We start from the raw sequence: 20,717 nt of genomic DNA on the forward strand, positions 1-20,717 counted from the left end.
TTTGTCCCCTAATCTTGCCACCATAACTTAAAAAACTTCAAGGCATACTTGGTCACGATGGTGCGTCTCTCAAGCTAGGCCATAGAGATGAGGTGATTTCCTAGACCATCTACAAAACCTAAAACTATCTGCTTTTCCAGCATGCCCAGAGAATGAATCACGACTTAAAAGGGGGCAAAAAAAAAAGATGATAATTTTTGTGTGTGTGTTTAAAATTGAAGGAATTTAAGCATAAAATTTAAAATTTGCAACATCTAAAACAAAGTTTAAGTTTAAATTAAAAAAGAGAACGAGTTACAGAATGACACACACAAAAACATGGAGGTTTTGGTTCTTTAGGCATGGTGCATGACTACCGTATGTATCTACGATTTGGAGTTAGCAGCAATAGTATTCACTCTCAAAATATGGTGGCACTACTAATTTGAGGAGAAGATACAAGTACATACCGATCGTAAGAATCTTAAGTATATATTTATACAAAAAGATATGAACATGAGACAAGCATGAGTTTAGAATTGGGTTTAGAATTAGTGACTAATGTACTAAGCAGGAAGATGACTCACTCTTCTGCATTAACTACAAATTAAAAGAAGCTACAAGAGGAGATGCAGGAAGCCAAAATGGAGATTATTGTCAAGGGAACATGACATAATTGACGTAGCTAACGATCCAACCTACCTTGAGGGCTCGTATTATAAATACTCAAGGAACCAACCCATACAACAACTAGCTCCTGCAGCAACTAGAGGCGGACCATCCAAAAGGGTTTTTAATTTCATTAAGTAGTGCATTGCTAATAGCAAGGCTAACTGATATGAATCACGACCAAGAAATTTCCATTCTTAAAGATCCAATTATAAGAACGAGAACCAAATTTAAGCTACGGGAGCTCGTCAAAGGAAATTCTAGAAAATGTTGGAGTTCTTCCCTGCATGCTGTACAAAGTTGAGCTTCAAGATAGAGATGCATTAAATGCATTTTAATTTGCATTTAATGAACTCATAGTTGTATTTATGAAACTTAGTCTAAGGATTGTTATTAGGTGGCACAATACGTATGTCTCCAAAGCTTCCTTCGTTCCAAGCGGCGTAGTCTGAAACCTGCATCCAAAGTTTCTTATATTCCAAGCGATGTAGTTTGTGTCATGAACACGTTGTATCGTGGGAGGCTTAGGGGATTCTTGAGTTTCTGAGTCTGAGAACCTTGGTTCTTTATTCTTGAGTAGTACCTATCATTCTTCTTGTCTTAAGGGATAAAGGGTCTCTGTTAGTTTTTTCTTAGTTATTGTCCTTAGAGCATTTTCTTAGTTTATGGGGTTCTTAAGTTCTTATTTATGAGACATAAGTGGTAACATACTTTCTTAAGCCTCACTCAAATCTCATAAATTATGAACTATCATAATAGACCTATCATGAAGTCATAACATGTCCCTTGAAAGTTGTAGAAGAATCTTGAATCTTGGTTAGGGTTCATTAGCAGTAACTTTGTTATTTCCCACAAGCCTTTGGCGTAAACTCCTAACATGTTCTAGAACCTTTGAGATCTTGCCTAGTCTTTCTTAAGGTCATACTTGGGAAATCTTTATGGTCTTGAAAACTTCTTAAGGTAATTTAAGGGCATTTTAGTCATTTACCCCGTTTCCTTGTTTAAGGAATTAATCTCATCCCAAGTGGTTGAAATCTTGATTAAACCTTTATGTCCTAATAAGTACATATTTCTTAAATCTTTGAGTCATTTTGAGAGTGTTTGAACCTTAACATGATCATAATGAAACAAGGCCTATTATTAAATTTCATGGTATTTGGAGAGGTCATTTGAATTTTGTTAAAGGAACATTTTAGTCATTTTAACATCGTTTTTTTTTATTTAGCGTTCATCCTTATCAATGAACAAACAAATTCATATATACCCATAAAATGTCATATTATGCTTCACTTTAAACTTTAAACTTTCATAAGGGGGAGTTTTCACTCGATTCAAGAACTTAACTCATAGTTCTCCTATATTCCCTTTAACTCATAAAACTTAACTTTTATTTATATATATATATATATCTTTTATTATATGAAAATTTAAATCAAATATTAAATTAGGCATCTCTAACAGCTCAACAGATATATCCTTTCTTCATTTGATTTCATATTCCTAGATTCAGTTCAAAATTAGCAATGGACCATTTTACAACAAACAAACAAATGAAGGAAAAAAAAAACAACTTTGACATTACATTAAAACGAGTACTTAAATGTGGTTGCTTACCTATACATACAAATCTACGCCACATCATACATAAACAAATACCAAACTTCCCCCCTCCATTGTTTCAAAATTGCAATATTTCCCCATATTTCAGCTTTTTCCATTTTCTCCTTTATTTTTTTTTATTTTTATTTTTTATATATATATTTCACAAAGTTAAGAGAAAAAAAAAAAAAAAAAAGTCATCTCCAGATTCATAAGGAGATGCATCTGTGCCATAGTCTAACAGCTCCTATAAATACCCATAAGATGGCACATAATGCTCCAAGAACAGAGAACACAAAGAACCCACCCTTTCTGCTCCTGCTTGCTGTTCTCCTACTACTACTCACAATAATAGAAGAGGAATCAATTGCAGAAACCATCGTGCTATTCGTACTTACTCTCTTCCTACCGAAGCTTGATATTCGATCAAATGATCGGTTAACTAGTCCATTCTCTGCAGCTGATGCGGGTGTAGATGGTATAGATTCAACAAAGGCCCAGAGAGCGGATGAAACGCGACTAGCAGAACTCACGTCCTTCCCGACTTCATTTTGGTTTGAAGGGTCACACAACACACCTATATATATATTGCCATAAACTACAATATTAGTAGCTAACTCATGTCATATGTATTATTGTCCATGAGTAGAGGATTTCCACTATATACCTGAAGTTTGTGGCAACTCTGATAAAGCAAAGCCATCTTGTAAGGCCAGATCAGGAATCAGCATTTGATTGTCGATCTGGTTTGCACTTGCACAATTTGGATTGGATTGGAACTGAACATCCAATGGGTTTGCCAAGATATCCATGTTTTCATTCTGGAATAAATTAGGAATTGTTCCATACTCCAAAGGCCCCATATCATTAAGAAACATGGCTGCATCATGAAATTGATCGAGGTTGCACAATCCATTCAACTCTTCAAACTGCAAGTTCCCAGTTCCAGATCGTTTCTCAGTGGTTGATAGATTAAATTCCGGACCACCAAGATCATCTATTTCCAGAAAATCATCCTCAAATAGAAAACTAGTTAGTTCAGAAAGGTTGGGGGAAGATTTGGCCTCAGGTGTCCGGAATGGTCGATCTGACTTGGTGAGGTCAATGCTTTCAGGCACATTACTCGGCTGCTGCTCGGAACTCGACAATTCAACTGACCTAGGAAGGTTATGTTCTTGCAAACATAGATCAACAACAGGACACCCAGATTCTTCTTGCCTACCATCCTACACAGAAACAAAAAAGAAGCTAGAAGTTAATCATGAAATTCCTCTGGGGTCTATCATAGAAAAATATTCTTGTTAATAATCGCATTCGACATTTATTAACAAATCAATTGTAATTCCAACAATCTTGGATAGAAAGATGGCCTTTAAATAAACTGACCTGGGGTAAGGAGTTGGCACAAGGATCAGCTTCTGGAAACTCAAGTAAAGCCTCATTGGAAAGTTGTATCATGAACATATCAAGATCATCCAATGAAAGATGGGTCATGTGGCGATTCTCGCTCTCAGTGACAGTAGTATCCGTGTTGGGTTTCTCGGCAGGTTTCTCTTTGTCATCAAAATTAAAATCACAGAATTCATCATCAACCCAGTCTTCTTCTTTAAATGGTGCTCCGTACTGCTCACCATTTTTCGGACCAGGTCCACTCTTCTTGAAGACCTTATAAACAGCATAATAGTTCTGAAATAAAGAATAGCAAAACTCAGCAAAACACAAGGAAAGACTAACAGCATGGACGAAAAAGGAAAAATGGATGAATTGAATAATGTGTTTACCTTCACATTTATGCATCTGCCCAGCTCTTCCTCAGTCATGGTGTATTCATGCATTACCCAGTCAGTACGCTCACCGCTAGGGGCACGACCTCTATAGAAAATCAACGTCTTCTTAACTCCAACATCGCGAGAATTACATGTCACAGTACGATCCTTCCCAGTAGCTTTCCAATACCCATGCCTGGTTGCCCTATTTGATCTTGCCCCATGTGGGTACTTTCTATCTCTTGGACTGAAAAAAAACCATTGTCTATCACCTGTTTTTAGCTTAGAAAGCCCTGCATTGCGTTCAAGTATTAGAACCTACAAAGGAAAATAAGCATTCATCTACTGCTAAAATAAACAATCATAAAAAATTGTACCAAATTAAAAACCATAACCACAAACCAAACAATTATCACTTGTAACTAACTGTAACAAGTTCAGAAATGAGAAACCAGATATGATTACCATCCCAACAAAGGCTTTCCGCAACAACAACAAAAAATGAGAAGATTAAAACAAATAAGAAACATATGACGTTCAGCTCCAAGGTAAAAAAAGGAAAAAACAAACTAGAAATCAGAGATGAAATCAGCATGTGCAAAAGGATTACAGAATCAGAAACTGGCGTCAGCAAATAAACCCTAGATCAACTAATCAAACTAACTTCGCAAGGATGCACTCGCAAATTATAATCGATCAGTGAGCCAAGTAGAAATTAGGGTGAAAACCACAAAAACAATGAAATACAAGTTCCTCCGAATAGAACACCCAAATTGACCAGGTAGGTGATCTTCAGAAGAAACGGAATCGGAAACATAATCCTAAATGGAATTGGAAAAAGGGATAAAAAGCAGATACCAGGCAGTTCCTCGGGTTCCCACTTGTAGACGTCGATATCGCCGACGATATCGAGCTTGATTCTTCGGCCACAGATCTTCCTCTTGAGGTAGTAGAGTATAATCTCTTCATCAGTTGGATGGAAGCGGAAGCCCGGGGGGAAGCCCTTATCTTCGCCGGAAGAACTCCGGCTCAGGACCTCCATGATGATGAGAGGGAAGATTGAAGGATGGAAGGGAGTGAGATGGTTGAAGGGGGGATTTGGTGAAGAAAGGGGAAGAGTGAAGGGGAAGGAAGCAGAGTCTAGGGATGTGTGATTGTGAACAAAGCGGACGCGATGTTTGCTTGTCATTCAAGATTTAAAAAAAACCTTTGGTAAGATTCCATTCGCAAAATCAATGCAAAGTCAAATATTTAAAATTTAATAAATATTTCCTAAATTAATTAAAATAATCTTCAGTTTCATAATTTATCTAAAAAAACTTTTTTTAAAAAAATTAATAATACTTTTAAACTAAAAAAATTGAAAACATTTTAAAAAGATTTTTTAACTTTTATGAAAATATCTTTAAATTCTAAAATATTTTATTAATACTTTTTAATTTTTTTAAAAAAGAGTAAAATAAATAAATAAATAAAATAAAAACCTTTTACCATTAATATTATATTTAAAAAATATTCATTAAATATTAAGAGTAGTATTAACCCTTTACCCTTTATAAAAAAAATATTTTAAAATTTTTTTTCATCAATATATGGATGAAAATTTTTTTTCATCAATATATGGACGAAAAAGGAAAAATGGATGAATTGAATAATGGGTTTTTGGACGTTGGTGGAGGTAGATCTCGTTTCCTCAAAAACTTGGTTTTCGGAATCCTTTTTCGACGGTGGCGACGGTCACTCATGACGTATACTTGCTTTGTGTGGGTTTGTCTTAGGTAGGTGGTCACCTTTGCGGCATTGGTTGGTTGTTTTAGGGGTCGGGTTGAGGTTTCGTTCGTGGGTTTTTCTCTCGAATTCTCACCAGAAAAGCTTTGGTTTTCCTTCTTCACGTTTTCTTTTCTTTCCTTTCTTCTTCTGTGCACATACTTGTGGCGGGGCTGAAGTCTAAAGGAGGGAGGGAGAGTCTGAATGTTCCATGGTTCGTGGTCGTGGGAGATCTGAAAAATTTCGGCGGTCGCTGAAATTTTTGTGACCTCTCATAATTTTTTTGTTTTTTTTAATTCCAACCTTATGTTTTGAAACACTTAAGTTCAGCAGTGTTTTCTATCCGTTTGAAGTCCTTTGAAAGTTTTAAATTTTCCGCTATTTATGAAGAGCATTTAAGAGTTATATTCCACGTATAAGAGATGAGCATGAGTCGTTAATAATGACTCAGAATATATAGAAATTTAGAGTCGTTACAGCTTCGACGACAGAGAGGAGGAGAAACACCTCTTTCTCACACATGAGGAGTAGCTCGCACAGACAAAAAAGAAAAATGTGACTTTTTTTTCCCACATACGAAGGGACGTTGCAACCACAACACAGAAATCTTAGGTCATGGGCATGACTTTAGTTGTGGTCGGGGATGTGGCGACAGAGGAAGCGTGTCAACCTATCACCAATCTATGACCATGTCAACCACTAGAAAGACAAAAGCATGATTAGGCATTACTCTTGTGAAAAATAGAGGCACTACGTAGATGAGTATCCAACTAAGAAGTGCGATAAGGAGATAAACCTTATACATGACCAAGAGCTCATATTGATGTTGGTTGAAAGTATCCATAACTTGTTGATTATCATTGAAGATAAGGTTGGCAAACCTTCTCACAAGTAGAGAAAGACTTGAGTGGAGATAAGCATGTGGTACCTTGACAACAGAGCAAGCAACCACATGACTGGAGATCGAGTAAAGTTCAAGGAGCTTGATGAGAAAATCATTGGAAATGTGAAGTTGGATGACAAATCAATTTTACCCGTCGAAGGCAAAGGATTCCTCTTGTTCAAGTTTAAAAACAACGATCAATGTCTACTGAATAAGTTATATTACATCCCTAGTTTGAATAGTAATATTATCAGCCTTAATCAAATTACAAAAGAAGACAGCAAGATGGAGTTAGTAAGTTCGTTCTTCAAGATATTTGATAGAAGAGAAGTCTTGTTGATGGAAGTAAAACAATGGCAAAAACTCCTATATAAGATACTATTAGACACTCGCCATCACACTTCTTTATTGATGATACTCATAGATCCAACTTTGTTATGACATGCAAAACTTAGACATGTGAATTTTCATGCACTCAAAATGATGGTAGAGAAAAAGATAGTTATGGGGCTATCAAAAATCATACACTCGAACTAATTGTGTAAAAGTTGCATAGTCTCCAAGCAAGCAATATTGTCATTTCCAGCTCAAACCAATTTTCATGACGACAACCAGTGCAATTAGTGCATGTAGATTTATGTGGCATGATCACTCCATCATTGATTGCTGGTAATAAATTCTCTTATTTGTTGATGATTACACTTGTTAGATGTGGGTGTACATGCTGAGAGAAAAAGGAGAGGTCTTATGTGCATTTATGAAGTTCAAAAGACTCGTTGAAAGTGGGTTTGATTATAAGCTAAAAAACCTGTGCAGTAACTGAGGTGGCGAGTTCTTATCCCAAAACTTCTCAAAGTTTTGTGAAGAGGAAGACATTGAAAGTCACCTCACCGCATCGTACACTAAAAAAACAAGATGATATGGCTGTGTGAAGAAATTGCATCGTAATGAATATTGCATGAAGCTTACTAAAAAAATATGCAAGTCCCAACAATTTTTTGTGGTGAGGCAGTGCGCGACATGTGATTTGTTTTCTAAACCATTTGGTGATTTGTTTTCTAAACCATTTGCCAACAAAGGTATTGGACACTCGCACCCCTCACGAATTATGCTGCAGTAAGAAACCTCACTTTGAGAGGTTTTGGTTGTACAACATATGTTACGACTACAAGGCCACATATCAAGAAATTTGATGATAAAAGCCAAAAGATGGTGTATTTTAGCATGGAGGACGGGACCAAGGAGCATAGGCGATATGATCCTCAATATAAAAAAAATCATGTAAGTAGAGATATCTTACTCGAAGAAGAGAAGAAGTAGGATTGGTGCAGCTTAGGCGAGAACAAACAAACTATTGTAGCATTCACATTTCTAGAAGAGTGTCATGCGCCTCATGAACACCCTCCATCATACGATGCGTATTCGCACTCATCATCATGTTGTGCGCATCCGCACTCATCATCATATTGTGCGCATCCGCACTCATCATCTTTAGGGGAAGTAGCCCTATGCTTATGAACATACAATTTGCATGAGGTCCCTCTAAATCCATCGTAATATCTCTTTTGATACGACTCTCTAGTCTTATCTTTTTGTTATTCTAAGTAACACATACTCATGGATATTTATATTAATATCATTTTCATGCTCTTAGGGTTGTGTCATATGTTGATCTAACAACATGATGCAATCTGACACTCATCATCATATAACATGCTCAATATGAAAAACATCATCATATGAAGGTAAACGTCACACAATCATCATACTCATCATATTGCTATAAAGTGCATCAAGCATATCAAGTACGTCATTCATCGAAATATATATATACTACGCACATCGTCAAGCATCACAACTCATGCATCATCATAACTTATACACCATCATAATTCATACATCATCATATACTAGTATATGGCATAATACGATGCAACTCATACATCGTCATAATTCATACATCATCACATACTATCATACGACATCGTACGACACAGTCCATACATCATCATAATTCTTACCATTTTTAGTCTTTCCTATAGTAAGGCCACTTACTTGGTTGGCCTTAGTCGAAGTACTCCCTAATTAGCTAAACATAAGTTCCCGTTCCTCGAGAGCTGCTCCAAAGGTTTCGGGGGTTCACTTCCAATTGCACCGTTCGTCACCTTTCGTTAATATTTCATATTTTAATTAATAATCCAACTAAAAGTGTGAAATACGGCGCTAAAATGGTCTCGATTACCTTAATCGGGGCTGAAAACAGGCCCTGGAAGGTAAAAACCGTGAAAATCAGGTAAAAATGGAAAGCTTAACCAAATACGCCACCGCTAGTTGCCGAAGCCGCACCGGAGCACCGCTGTGCCGCTCAAGCTGAAGGGCTGCTTGCGCCACGGCTTGACACATGGCATTACTAGAGCAGCCCATGTCGACGCAAGCGTCTCGGGTCGACTTGCGAGTCGCATTAAGGGCTGGGCTATTGACTGGTTTCTATTCGCAGGCTGGGCCGCGAGTGAGTTAGGCTGCGGGCTAGTTTGGTTGGGCTGAGGGTTTGCAGAGGTAGCCGCTAGTTGCGTCCGCGAGTTACGGGCTGGACTGGTATTTGGTTACTGGGTCGAGGAAGGATTTTGGTCGCTGCAAGTGGGCTGGATGCAGACGCGGGTTGGGTCGCGGGCACTCAATTCCGGTTCGACCCGGATCCGACGAATCCTTTCTTCTTCGCCTGATTTCCTGCGTGATTTTTTTATTTTGTTTCTCTCTCCTTCCCGTGACCATTTCTGGCATTCTTCCTCGCTGTTCTCCTCAATCCTTCTGTTAGATCTTATGCTTCCTTTTCATGAAGTTTCGTGTGACGCAATATCTACCACTCAAAAGTGTGCATAGATATGAAAATATTCTTACTCAACGAAAGAATACAGATTTAAGAATAAGAAAAAAAATTGGGATGGAATGTTCAATCTTCATTGATATTTACAACCTTTAAATATGATACAAGATACTAAATAATATCTACAAATAAAATATAAACTAACTAACTCCTGATAATAAAATAAAATATACTACTATTCAAATTCAACTGATTACGAATATCTAAGATATATTTTCTAACTAATATATTCTTCAAAATTACTAATATCATATATATTCCATAACTAATTCAAACTAAAATAAGTTGCACTAAATTCTGACAGCCTCTCAGTGCAAACTTATTTCTCAATAACTTCGAGAGCCTTTACGAAAAACTTCAAATTTCACTTTGGCAAGGGCCTTAGTAAATATGTCTGCAACTTGCTCATTAGTATGTATTTCCTGCAATTCAACATCTTGCGTTAACACTTTCTCTCGAACAAAATAATCTACGAAGAATTTCTTCCAGCTAGGCTTGCGTGTGGACTTTTTAAGCACGCCACCACCTAAATAAGACACTGACACATCATTTTCACTGATTTCCTTCTTAATAAGTTCCACTTCATACCGATTCAATCTGGTAATCTTCTTAAAAGATCTAATTTTGAGAGCATTTGACAGTTCCGGTCTCAAAACAGTCTTCTCTCCAATGGTCTTAAACTTTAAGGCTTCCACAACTATAAAAGCTCCTTCACCATTTGAGTCCAAGTAAAGTCCACCCAAAATATACAAAGCATCTACATGGCCAAGCTTCAAGTCGATTGCCTTCTGAAACACCTCAATTGCTCGCTCATCTTCCCCCATTGCATGCAAAGCGGAGGCTAAATCACAGTGAGCATCAGCATAATCTGGTTTCATGAATATGACCTCTTCCAAGTCCTTAACGGCAGGATCCAAATTACTGATATGACCCTCCAATGATTGAATCTGAGCTTTTGATTGTTCCAATTCTAATGACAAAGAGTAATAATTCATTTCAACTTGTGCAGACTCAGCATACTCCATACACGGGTGAATTACATCTCTGGCAGACTGCAAAAGCTCTTGATCTTCTAATCCTTTTTTCCCACTCAATATACCCGCAGGAGTTTTATATTCTTGGTCAAGGTCCAAGTCATCCTTACTATGCTCACCAAGGGCATGCTTGAGCTTCTGAGCAAGGGACTCATCTTCTTCAGCTACCCAACCATCATGCTCATCACAAGCACCGTCACCATTGTCACTAGATGCATAGTCCTGACTTAAGAGGGTGTCAAATCGATCATCCAAAAGCCGCCGAGTTCGTGGCTTATCAACATCATCTTCCACATGGTCAACGTCTGCATCCTCAAAAATGTCGTCGCCAAAAGATTTGTTATTAACAATATTCTGGGTTCCTGTCACCCTCTCAAAATCTTTAGCCACACTAAACTTATTATCAGTTGAACCATCCTCCCCTTCTTCACACAAATTTGCCTGAACTACGAAATTCTCCTCCATGTCCTCAACATCATAACCAAATCGTGATAAATCATCATCATCATCATCAAGCAGTGCAGCTATTTCTGGGTAAGGCTGGGGCGGAGCATCAGTAGCCGAATCCTGCGAATTGGTAGTTTGATCCAAATTCTCCAAGATGAGGAAATCGTCAGCCTCAGAGGGAAGGTAAAGACCGTCAAGATCATCAAATGTTAGCTCGACAACTTCACTTTCGTCAAATCCCAAATCCAAGGCCGTGGAATAAACAGATGGGTCATCAGGGGCGACAGAATTGGCATCAGAGAAAAAGAGAGAGTCCAGATGCGAAATTTGGAGAAAATCAAACTCAGAAGCGTAAGTAGTGGAATTAGAATTTTGATCACCTGTAGAGACATCATCTTGATATACGGCTGAAGCCATGTTTGTTGGCTGGTCAAGAACCTCAGTGGTTAAGCAATCTTCCCAAGTTGGATCTGAAGAATTTTTACTTTCATGTACAGCATTTGCTTCTGATTCCTGGTTTTTGACTCAGCAATTTGGCTTAATATGGCCTAGCTTTCCGCAACAATCACACACCACTTTCGCCTGACAATCTTGTTTAAAGTGGCCTGGTTTTCCACACCTGTAACAAGCTTTAAATGGCTTCTTTGACGACTCCTCACTTCTGAATTGATTCTCATTGCTAGATGAAGACCTTGAGTGAAAGTTCTGTCTACTTTGATCTTTGACATACAACACACCTTCTAACTTTGGGGAAAATTCGTTGCTGCTAGTCATTTGCTTAATCAATGCTTCCTGATTGGAAAAAAGATTCTCCAGTTCAATTACGGTAGGCTGGTTTGCCCACCCTTGTATTGAGGAAACAAAGGGCATAAACTCTTTCCGTAATCCACGAATAAGATAACGCCGTAATCGAGCATCACTCACTGGCTCCTCAGCATCTAATTCTGAAATTTCAGAACATAGATTTTTCACTTTCAAAAAATATTCTTCAATAGAAAAATTACCTTGCGTTACCATAGCTAGTTCATTCTCTAGAAATTGCAGTCGAGCGGTATTTTTCTTAGTGAACAACTTTTGAAGTGTATCCCATACTTGCTTTGGTGACTTTAAATCACGAACATGATCAATATACTCCTTGCTAATCAAAGTCCGCAAGGTAAACAAGGCTTTTCCACATTTGATCTTCCATTGTTGGCGTAATTTTGCATTCTGTGGAGTATCGGCTGGAATGTCTGTGTCATCACCTTCAATTAAATCCCACAAATCTTGCCCTTGTAGATAAGCTTCCATGCATAACTTCCAATAACTATAGTTATTGCCAACCAGCTTTTCCATAGTTACACCCATAGAAGCACTCCCACTATTCATCTCGTTGAGTAATAATATCAAACCGTACCAACTTGGCTCTGATACCAACTGATGCAATATCTACCACTCAAAAGTGTGCATAGATATGAAAATATTATTACTCAACGAAAGAATACAGATTTAAGAATAAGAAAAAAAATTGGAATGGAATGTTCAATCTTCATTGATATTCACAACCTATAAATAGGATACGAAATACTAAATAATATCTACAAAGAAAATATAAACTAACTAAATCCGGATAATAAAATAAAATATACTACTATTCAAATTCAACTGATTACGAATATCTAAGATATATTTTCTAACTAATATATTCTTCAAAATTACTAATATCATATATATTCCATAACTAATTCAAACTAAAATAAGTTGCACTAAATTCTGACATCGTGGCTTGTAGGTGTTTAGGATGACAGATCACGAAGTTTCGTTTATGGGTTTTCCGATCTCTTTCCGATGACAATTCATCTCAAAGGATTGTCAAATTCCTCGTAGATGGCCGTAGGGTCATCGGGGATCTCTTTAGCGGTGTATTTCGGGTGTTTTGACATCTGTTTTGGGTTATTTCGTTCGTGGGTTTCTTTTTCAGATTCCTCACCGGAAAACTTTGTCAATTACTCTCTCTTCCTCTTTCCTCCCTGTTTTTCTCTTCTACAGGTGTTTTGGGAGCGTCGCTGAAGGCTGGGAGGCGTCTTGACGATGCTCAGACGTCATGTTTGTATGGGGGATCCGAAGATTAATTTTCTCATCCTCGCTAGTGACCTAGGGATTTTTTTTTTAATTAATTTCTCAATCGTTACACTATATACCCCTAAAAACAACTTTCTTCCTTGAAAATCTCAAATTCTGGTACTAACTCGGGATTATTTTTCTCTTATCTCATCCTCATGCTCCCACGTGGCCTTCTTAGTGTGGGGTTCTGCCAAAACACCTTAACAAACACAATGTCCCTGTTGTCTAGCGTTTTTACTTCTTTGACTAAGATTCTTATTGGTTTTTTCTGGTAACTCAGATCTTCATTGAGTTTGAGTGGTTCATAGTCTATTACATGGATAGGGTATGTAATGTAATGTACTTCCTCAGCATCGACACGTGAAATACATTGTGCACTCTTGAGAGGGCGGGAGGTAGGGCTAACTTATACGCTACTGGACCAATTCATTCTAGTATCTCGAATGATCTGATGAATTTAGGACTTAACTTGCCCTGACGTCTGAACCTCAAGACACCTTTCATAGGTGCTACCTTGAGGAATACTAGGTCCCCTATCTCAAACTCTAAGCTTCTACGCCTTACATCGGCGTAGCTTTTCTGTCTACTTTAAGCGGTACGCATCCTCGCTCGAATTTTCTGGACAGCCTCGTTGGTGACTCGAACCAGCTAGGGTCTTACTAACTCTCTCTCACCGACTTCGTTCCATCATAGTGGGGACCTACACAGTTTCCATACAGGGCCTCAAACAGTGTCATTCCTAGAGTGGCTTGGAAGTTGTTATTATATGAGAGTTCCATCAGGCGGTGTAACGACCCGAAATTTTCTACTTAATTTAAGGTCGCTACTGTATACATACCATAAACATTGAATGCGGAAGACTTCATTTAAATTCCATAAAACATAACCTTTATCTTAAAACACAGCCATGGACTTACGTGTTTCGAAAACATCTTTAAAACGACACAACAAAAGACTCGAAATAAAATAAATAAATGTTTAAATATAAAACATCCTATTCTATCCTAAGTCTAAGAAAATAAATGTCACTATCCTATGCATGTGCCATGATCTCGAGTTGCGATGTCGTCGTCAGCCGTACAGGAATGCCTTGCCTTAACCTGAAAAATGTAGTAGCACATGGCTTGAGTATTTAAAGAAATATTCAGTAAGTGACCCCACTGTTGGGGTTAAATGCAACAATCACATGCAATAAAATGATGGAACCTATCTTTCGTTTCATTTCATTTCATTTCGTTTCGTTTCGTTTTCCCTACGGTGTAATCCTAACAGGTAATCGTGGACGTGTTCCATATACTCTACACGCAGCTCATACGTGCGAGTATGGACTCACCAGCTAGTTCGCACACCGCTGGGCCACTGTCCCTAGCTGGTGGGCATGCTCTAGGGGCCCACCGGGACCCGTTAAAACTAAAACCGTCACGGCAGCGCTATGCAGAGCATAACGATCGTTGTCCTGTCATTTGGATGTTCGCGTCCGTACCCTCGTGATGGGGATAGGGGTATCCCCCCAAATGCATGATCACACAATATGCATGAGGTCCCACTAGTTCTACAGTCATCATTTAATGAACATAACCCCGTGTCACGTTTTCATGCTTACATGTCATTCTCATTCTCATTTCGTTACATATCATACATATTCCTAGCGGCGTTATGTATCATGCAATTTACCGTATTTCATTACAATTCATTCAGTTACAATCCAATACTCATACACAAGCCATAATCGTACAAGGGCCACACATCGTCACATACATTCATATCACATCAACTAAGCAGCATAAATAACATACATTCACGTTCACATGATTTCGTACTTAAGCACAATAATCTAGCATACAATGTATCATATCATAACCAAGTCATAACGTAAACACTTCATAGTCATATCGTTCTTTAACTTACCATAGCCTTAACATTCTTATACCTATCACAGACATATCATTACGTGACGTACCTTAGTCATATCGTCACAAGAACGTATCCTAACGCTATCGTTCTATCAATCTATCACAAACATATCTCTTTCTACCCATAACCTAACCGTATTCTTTCATCAATCTCTCCTATCCATAGCACTCCGGTATGTAACCTAACTCTAACGTTTCATGAACGTATCTTACTCCTATCGTTACATTTCGTTTTGTGCATCCTCATCGTACCCTCTCTCAAACATATCCTTGAGCACATCGTACCATAATTATTATCATACAAACCACATATGATAACATAACATAACATATAGGAAGCATATCGATCCACAGACAATTCACACATGTCAATATATATGACACGTACAGAACCACAGGGCACATGTCAACATCAAATATAACCATGCCGATAGTAAGGTCACTTACCTGGCTAGCTTAAGTCGTTGTCACGAATATATCTTTAATGAAAGTTTGATTCCGTCATTTGAAATCCGGGTCAACCTATATGAGCCCATGACATTAGTTTCGGGTTTGAATTCTACAACATTATTTCTCTAATTTACATTGGTCCATTGTTAGAAGTCTTGAAATGTTATATATCTATAATTATATTTTTATTAAAAATCTAATTTTTCATGGTTACCGTGGTATAAAAAGTAGATACAGCAAAGTTATTCTTAGCTTTACTGTTATCTGTATTTACCTTTCCCTCCATATTTAGTTTCTGTTTTTAATTCCCTAATCTTTTTTTATCGGTTGCCTTTTAATTATGTTCTCATATATTCCAAATTTACAGTGGATCTCTATTTCCAAATCCTTCCTTATCTCAGTATTTCCTATTTCCTTATCTCAAGTTTTCTTGGACATTCTATCTTTAATCTATTTATAAAAATTTAAAATAATATTACTAATATGACATGATTGATTAGAATGATTTGACATTTAATTTCTAACTAAAAGATGGATCATGGTAATAATTCAACAAAGATGTAACTATAATTGGTTGTGATTTCTAACAAAAAAAATAGGATAAAAGAAAAGGAAGATTTAATACATACCTTATTGATCAGATCTATCTTCACGTCAGCAATCTCAACTGGGTAAAGGTCATCCTCATTTTTTTTTCTCAAATAAATCTGACATGTTTTTTTTTTTTTTTTTTGCAGCAACGGTTACTTTCTGGCGTCAGGATGGTTGAGGAGAGATAATTGTAGGAAGGGATGAGAAGTTAGGGGAGAGAAGTGGGGAGATGTTGTTTTTATTATTTATTTATTTATTATTATTATTATTTTAACTGCCTTATTATAATTATTTTTATTTGTTTATTTAATTTTGGTTATTACCGGCTGAGTTTGGAATCTCACTTCCCTCAAAATCTAATAAGCAAGCGCGTAACATATCCTCTAAAATTTGATTTAAGCACTCTATTTGGAGGTGGAAGACGGTACTAAAGTCGATGCGAGTACCCAACACTTTTTGAAGTCTGCGCCAAAATGCTGACGTGAAGCGTGGATCTCGATCCGACACTATAGGCACTGGAACTCCATGTAATCTTACTATTTTTTCCACGTATAGTTGTACCCAATTGTCAACTATATATGTGGCTTTCGCAGGTAAGAAGTGTGTCAACTTGGTCAACCTGTCGAAAATTACCCAGATCATTGTATAGCCTTAAAACGTTTTGGGTAATCCTACTATGAAGTCCATTGCTATGTTTTCTCATTTCCACTCTAGTATACTTAGGGGCTGCAACAATCCCGCCATCTTTTGTCTAGGAGCTTTCACTTGTTGGCAAACTAAACATTTGCTTACAAACTAGGCCACGTCCCTCTTCATGCTCTTCCACTAGAACGGTTGTTTTAAATCTTGTCTTAGTTTCAAGTAAATCAAGATAAAACAAAAAAAATGAACAAACAAATAAGGGACAAAAAGATATTTTTTGATAGAAAATTGCACATCGAAAAAGATGAAGTCCAAAGAGAATGGTGTGAAGACTTGAGAACTATTAATTTAACTTTCCTTTTTACAGAATTCGAGAAAATTTAGAAGTTTTAAGTGTAAATTATGAGAAAAAAAAAATCAAACACAACGTTCCAAATTTAGATGGATTAAGAAAGATGTGATTCGAAGTTTATTTGATCTTCAAACACAACGTTCCAAATTTAGATGGATTAAACATGCAAATGGTCTAAAGTAAATGATAAAGACCGTCTATAATCACAATAGTAAGAATAAATATGATAAGAATTTTTTTTTTAAGATCCAAGTATGATTTTAGGAAGAAAATAAATGAACGGTTTTAAAGAAAAGATATAAAATAACATAAATGAAACATAAAATCAATTCTAGAGTCGACACAAAGATGTCACCTAGGCTCTGATACCAAATTGTTACAATCCTAATCTTCAGCCCAACGACTTTGATACCAACAATAGAAATCCTTGGTTTTGATACCTAGGCTATGATACCAACAATAAATTCTAGACAATAAAGGCAACCTAAGCTTTGATACCAACAATAAATTCTGATACAACTCTCTAATACCTAGGTTCTCAACCATAGAAATCAATTCTAGAGTCAACCACAAAGATGCAAACATAGGCTCTTATATCAACCATAAATAAAATATATTTTTTATGCATACGAATAAAATATATTTGAACTAATTATAAAAAAAAATGGAAGAAGATAAAAACCTTATTTTGTAATAAATTTGTTCCCGAATAGATGAAACGTGTATTCGAGAAATTGCTCGGCCATAAATCATGAATGGTAAACATGTTTTGAGGTGGAGAAGCAGATAACACCAATACTAACTAGGACAACAAAATAATTATAAACATTTTTGTTTGAGTGTGAAATGAAAAGGAAAGCGGAGAAAACTTTGCTATTATTTGTACTATCAAATTGATTTTTTTTAAAGTAATTTTAGCATACATGTATGGTAATTGTTACCAAAATTTCTTAAACCAAAACTCTTCTAATTTTGTCTTCGCATTATTTTCATAATGAATCTGCAATTAATCACAATATGGGACACGGGGTATGTCTTCTAATGAATTGGGTCATAAAATCAAAGCTCATGGGCTTTGGATGACTGGACCAATTCACATGGGTGAACTGAATCGAGCATGGGCCAATTCATTGAGTTCTACTGAATTGAATTCAGCCCTGGACCAATTTATCGGGTTCTACTGAATTAAGTTTTAGGCTGAAAGCAATTTGCCGAGTTCTAAATTGGGATGTCTTTAGGCTTGGATTAGCCCAATTCATTGGGTTCTACTGAATTGGGTTGTCTTCAAGCTTGGACCAATTTGTTGAATTCTACTGATTTGAGTTGTCTTCAGGCCGGGACCAATTCGTTGGGTTCTATTGAATTGACCTAACTTCCGACCTGGACCAATGAATTGTAGTCAATTGACTTGAGTTATTTTTAGGCTCGGACCAATTCGTTGGATTCTACTACATTGGGTTGTCTTCATGCCTGGATCAGTTCGTTGAGTTCTACTGAATTGGGCTGACTTCAAGCCCGCAGGCCCGGACTAATTCGTTGGGTTCTACTAAATTTGGTTGTTTTCAGGCTCAGACTAATTTGTTGGGTTCTACTAAATTGAGCTGTCTTCAGGCTAGGATCAATTCGTTGGGTTCTACTGAATTGGGTTGTTTTTAAGTCTGGACCAATTTGTTGGGTTCTACTGAATTGGGTTGTCTTTGGGCCTAAACCAATTTATTAGGTTCTACTGAATTGAGTTTAGGTTGGACCAATTCGTTGGGTTTGGGCTATCTTCACCAACCTAATTCTTCGGGCTCTTATGGATTAGGTTGTCTTTAGGCCTGAACCAGTTCTACTGAATTGGGTTGTCTTCAGGCCCGGACCAATTCGTTTGGTTCTATTAAATTGGATTGCGAACCAATTCGTTGGATTTACCCTTTGTTTGTCATGTGATTTAATCTATTTCTGCTGTTGAAGATGATAGATAGAGTTGTTGTTTTAGTACTAGTCGATTACGATAGATTTAATTTGATATTCATGTTTGCTACGTGTATTGTATCTCTAGACTAAATATAGTAAATTTGGTATCATGTTATCTGTCTATTGAAATTCATGATTAATTATTTGGTTATTTGTAAGCTTATAATTTTTTTTTAAAAATAAAATTATAATTTATGAAAACTAATATATTATTTCATTAATTTAAAATTAAAGTTATTACCGTCTTTCACGTCCAGCCAATAATGATTGAAAATACACGAATCTACATTTTGAAATTAGCCTTAGCATTATTTTTTATGCATACTAATAAAATATATTTGAACTAATCATGAAAAAGAAAATGGAAGAAGAACCTTATTTTGTAATAAAAAAAATGTTTTTGATTTGTACACAAAAATACATACGTTTACTTTATTATAGCCATCTATGACATCAATTTTTTTAAAAAAAAAAAAATATCATCCACGTCATTTTCGCATGAGTCTACAATTAATCACAATATGGGACATGACTATGTCTTCTAATGAATCGGGCCATAAAATCAAATCTCATGGGCTCTGGATGACTAGACCAATTCACATGGTTCTACACAATTGTTGTCTTATGGCTAGAACCAATTCGTTGGGTTCTAAGGAATCGGGCTGTTTTCTGGCATGAACCAATTCGTTGGGTTCTACTGAATTGAGTTCAGCCCTAGACCAATTTATCAGCTTCTACTAAATTGGGCTTCAGGCCGAAACCAATTCGTCGATTTCTACTAAATTGGGCTGTCTTCAGGCCTGGACCAGCCCAACTCGTTGGGTTCTACTGAATTGGGTTGTCTTCAAGCTTGGACTAATTTGTTGGGTTCGACTGAATTGAGCTATCTTCAGGCCGGACAAATTCGTTGGGTTCTATTGAATGGTTCAACTTCCGGCCTGGACCAATGAGTTGTAGTCAATTGAATTGGGTTGTCTTTAGGCCCGAACCAATTCGTTGGATTCTACTGCATTTGGTTTTCTTCACGCCCGGATCAGTTCGTTGGGTGCTACCGAATTGGGCTAACTTCAGGCCCACAGGCCCGAACTAATTCGTTGAGTTCTACTGAATTGGGTTGTCTTACGGCGTAGACCAATTCGTTGGGTTCTACTAAATTTGGTTGTCTTCAGGCTCAAACTAATTCATTGGGTTCTATTGAATTGAGCTATCTTCAGGCCGGGATCAATTCGTTGGGTTCTACTCCATTGAGCGGACCAATTCTTCGATTCTACTGAATTGGGTTGTTTTTAAGCCTAGACCAATTTGTTGGGTTTTATTGAGTTGTTTTAGGTCTAGACCAAATTATTGGGTTATACTGAATTGAATTTACTAGTCGATTTGGATAGGATTAATTTGATATTCATGTTTGCTACGTGTGTATGGTAGCTTCGGACTAAATATAGTAAATTTGCTGGTGACATTGCAAGCTTAGGGATCGCTACTATTGTGTCCCTAATTACACCTTCCATATAATATTGACCGAACATCGATCATAATTCATGCACATGCTTATAGTTGTATGAAAATATAAAAAAATGGTTGAATGGGAATTTGAACACCTACCATGTTTTCTCCCTTCGTAGCTAAAAAAATCGAAGTTATTACCATCTTTCACGTCTAGCCAATAATGATTGAAAGTG

The 20,717-nt window shown here is 36.9% G+C and overlaps 2 protein-coding genes across 2 annotated transcripts; both read right to left on the reverse strand.

Moving 5' to 3' along the window:
* Window positions 1–2,199: 2,199 nt before the first annotated feature.
* Window positions 2,200–5,197, reverse strand: LOC111438421 (NAC domain-containing protein 17-like). The gene is made up of 5 exons (XM_023076345.1): window positions 4,872–5,197; window positions 4,029–4,306; window positions 3,634–3,933; window positions 2,915–3,473; window positions 2,200–2,824 (listed from the first exon to the last, which is right to left on the reverse strand). The coding sequence occupies exons 1-5, from the start codon at window positions 5,053–5,055 to the stop codon at window positions 2,457–2,459; spliced, it is 1,689 nt and encodes a 562-aa protein (XP_022932113.1). The 5' UTR covers window positions 5,056–5,197; the 3' UTR covers window positions 2,200–2,456.
* Window positions 5,198–11,865: 6,668 nt separating this feature from the next.
* On the reverse strand, window positions 11,866–12,435 carry LOC111438416. The gene is made up of 2 exons (XM_023076328.1): window positions 12,043–12,435; window positions 11,866–11,972 (listed from the first exon to the last, which is right to left on the reverse strand). Exons 1-2 carry the CDS (start codon window positions 12,394–12,396, stop codon window positions 11,967–11,969), a joined length of 360 nt encoding a protein of 119 aa, XP_022932096.1. The 5' UTR covers window positions 12,397–12,435; the 3' UTR covers window positions 11,866–11,966.
* Between the last annotated feature and the right edge of the window lie 8,282 nt (window positions 12,436–20,717).

The sequence above is a fragment of the Cucurbita moschata genome, unplaced genomic scaffold (genome assembly GCF_002738365.1).
Source record: "Cucurbita moschata cultivar Rifu unplaced genomic scaffold, Cmos_1.0 Cmo_Scf00074, whole genome shotgun sequence".
Lineage (NCBI taxonomy): Eukaryota > Viridiplantae > Streptophyta > Magnoliopsida > Cucurbitales > Cucurbitaceae > Cucurbita > Cucurbita moschata.

Coding starts and splice junctions, on each gene's coding strand:
- LOC111438421 (XM_023076345.1), bottom strand. CDS start 5,055: ATGGAGGTCCTGAGCCGGAGTTCTTCCGGCGAAGATAAGGGCTTCCCC. Junction 3,934..4,028: donor GCAGATGCATAAATGTGAAG/GTAAACACATTA, acceptor TCTTTATTTCAG/AACTATTATGCTGTTTATAA. Junction 2,825..2,914: donor AGAGTTGCCACAAACTTCAG/GTATATAGTGGA, acceptor ATATATATATAG/GTGTGTTGTGTGACCCTTCA.
- LOC111438416 (XM_023076328.1), bottom strand. CDS start 12,396: ATGAATAGTGGGAGTGCTTCTATGGGTGTAACTATGGAAAAGCTGGTT.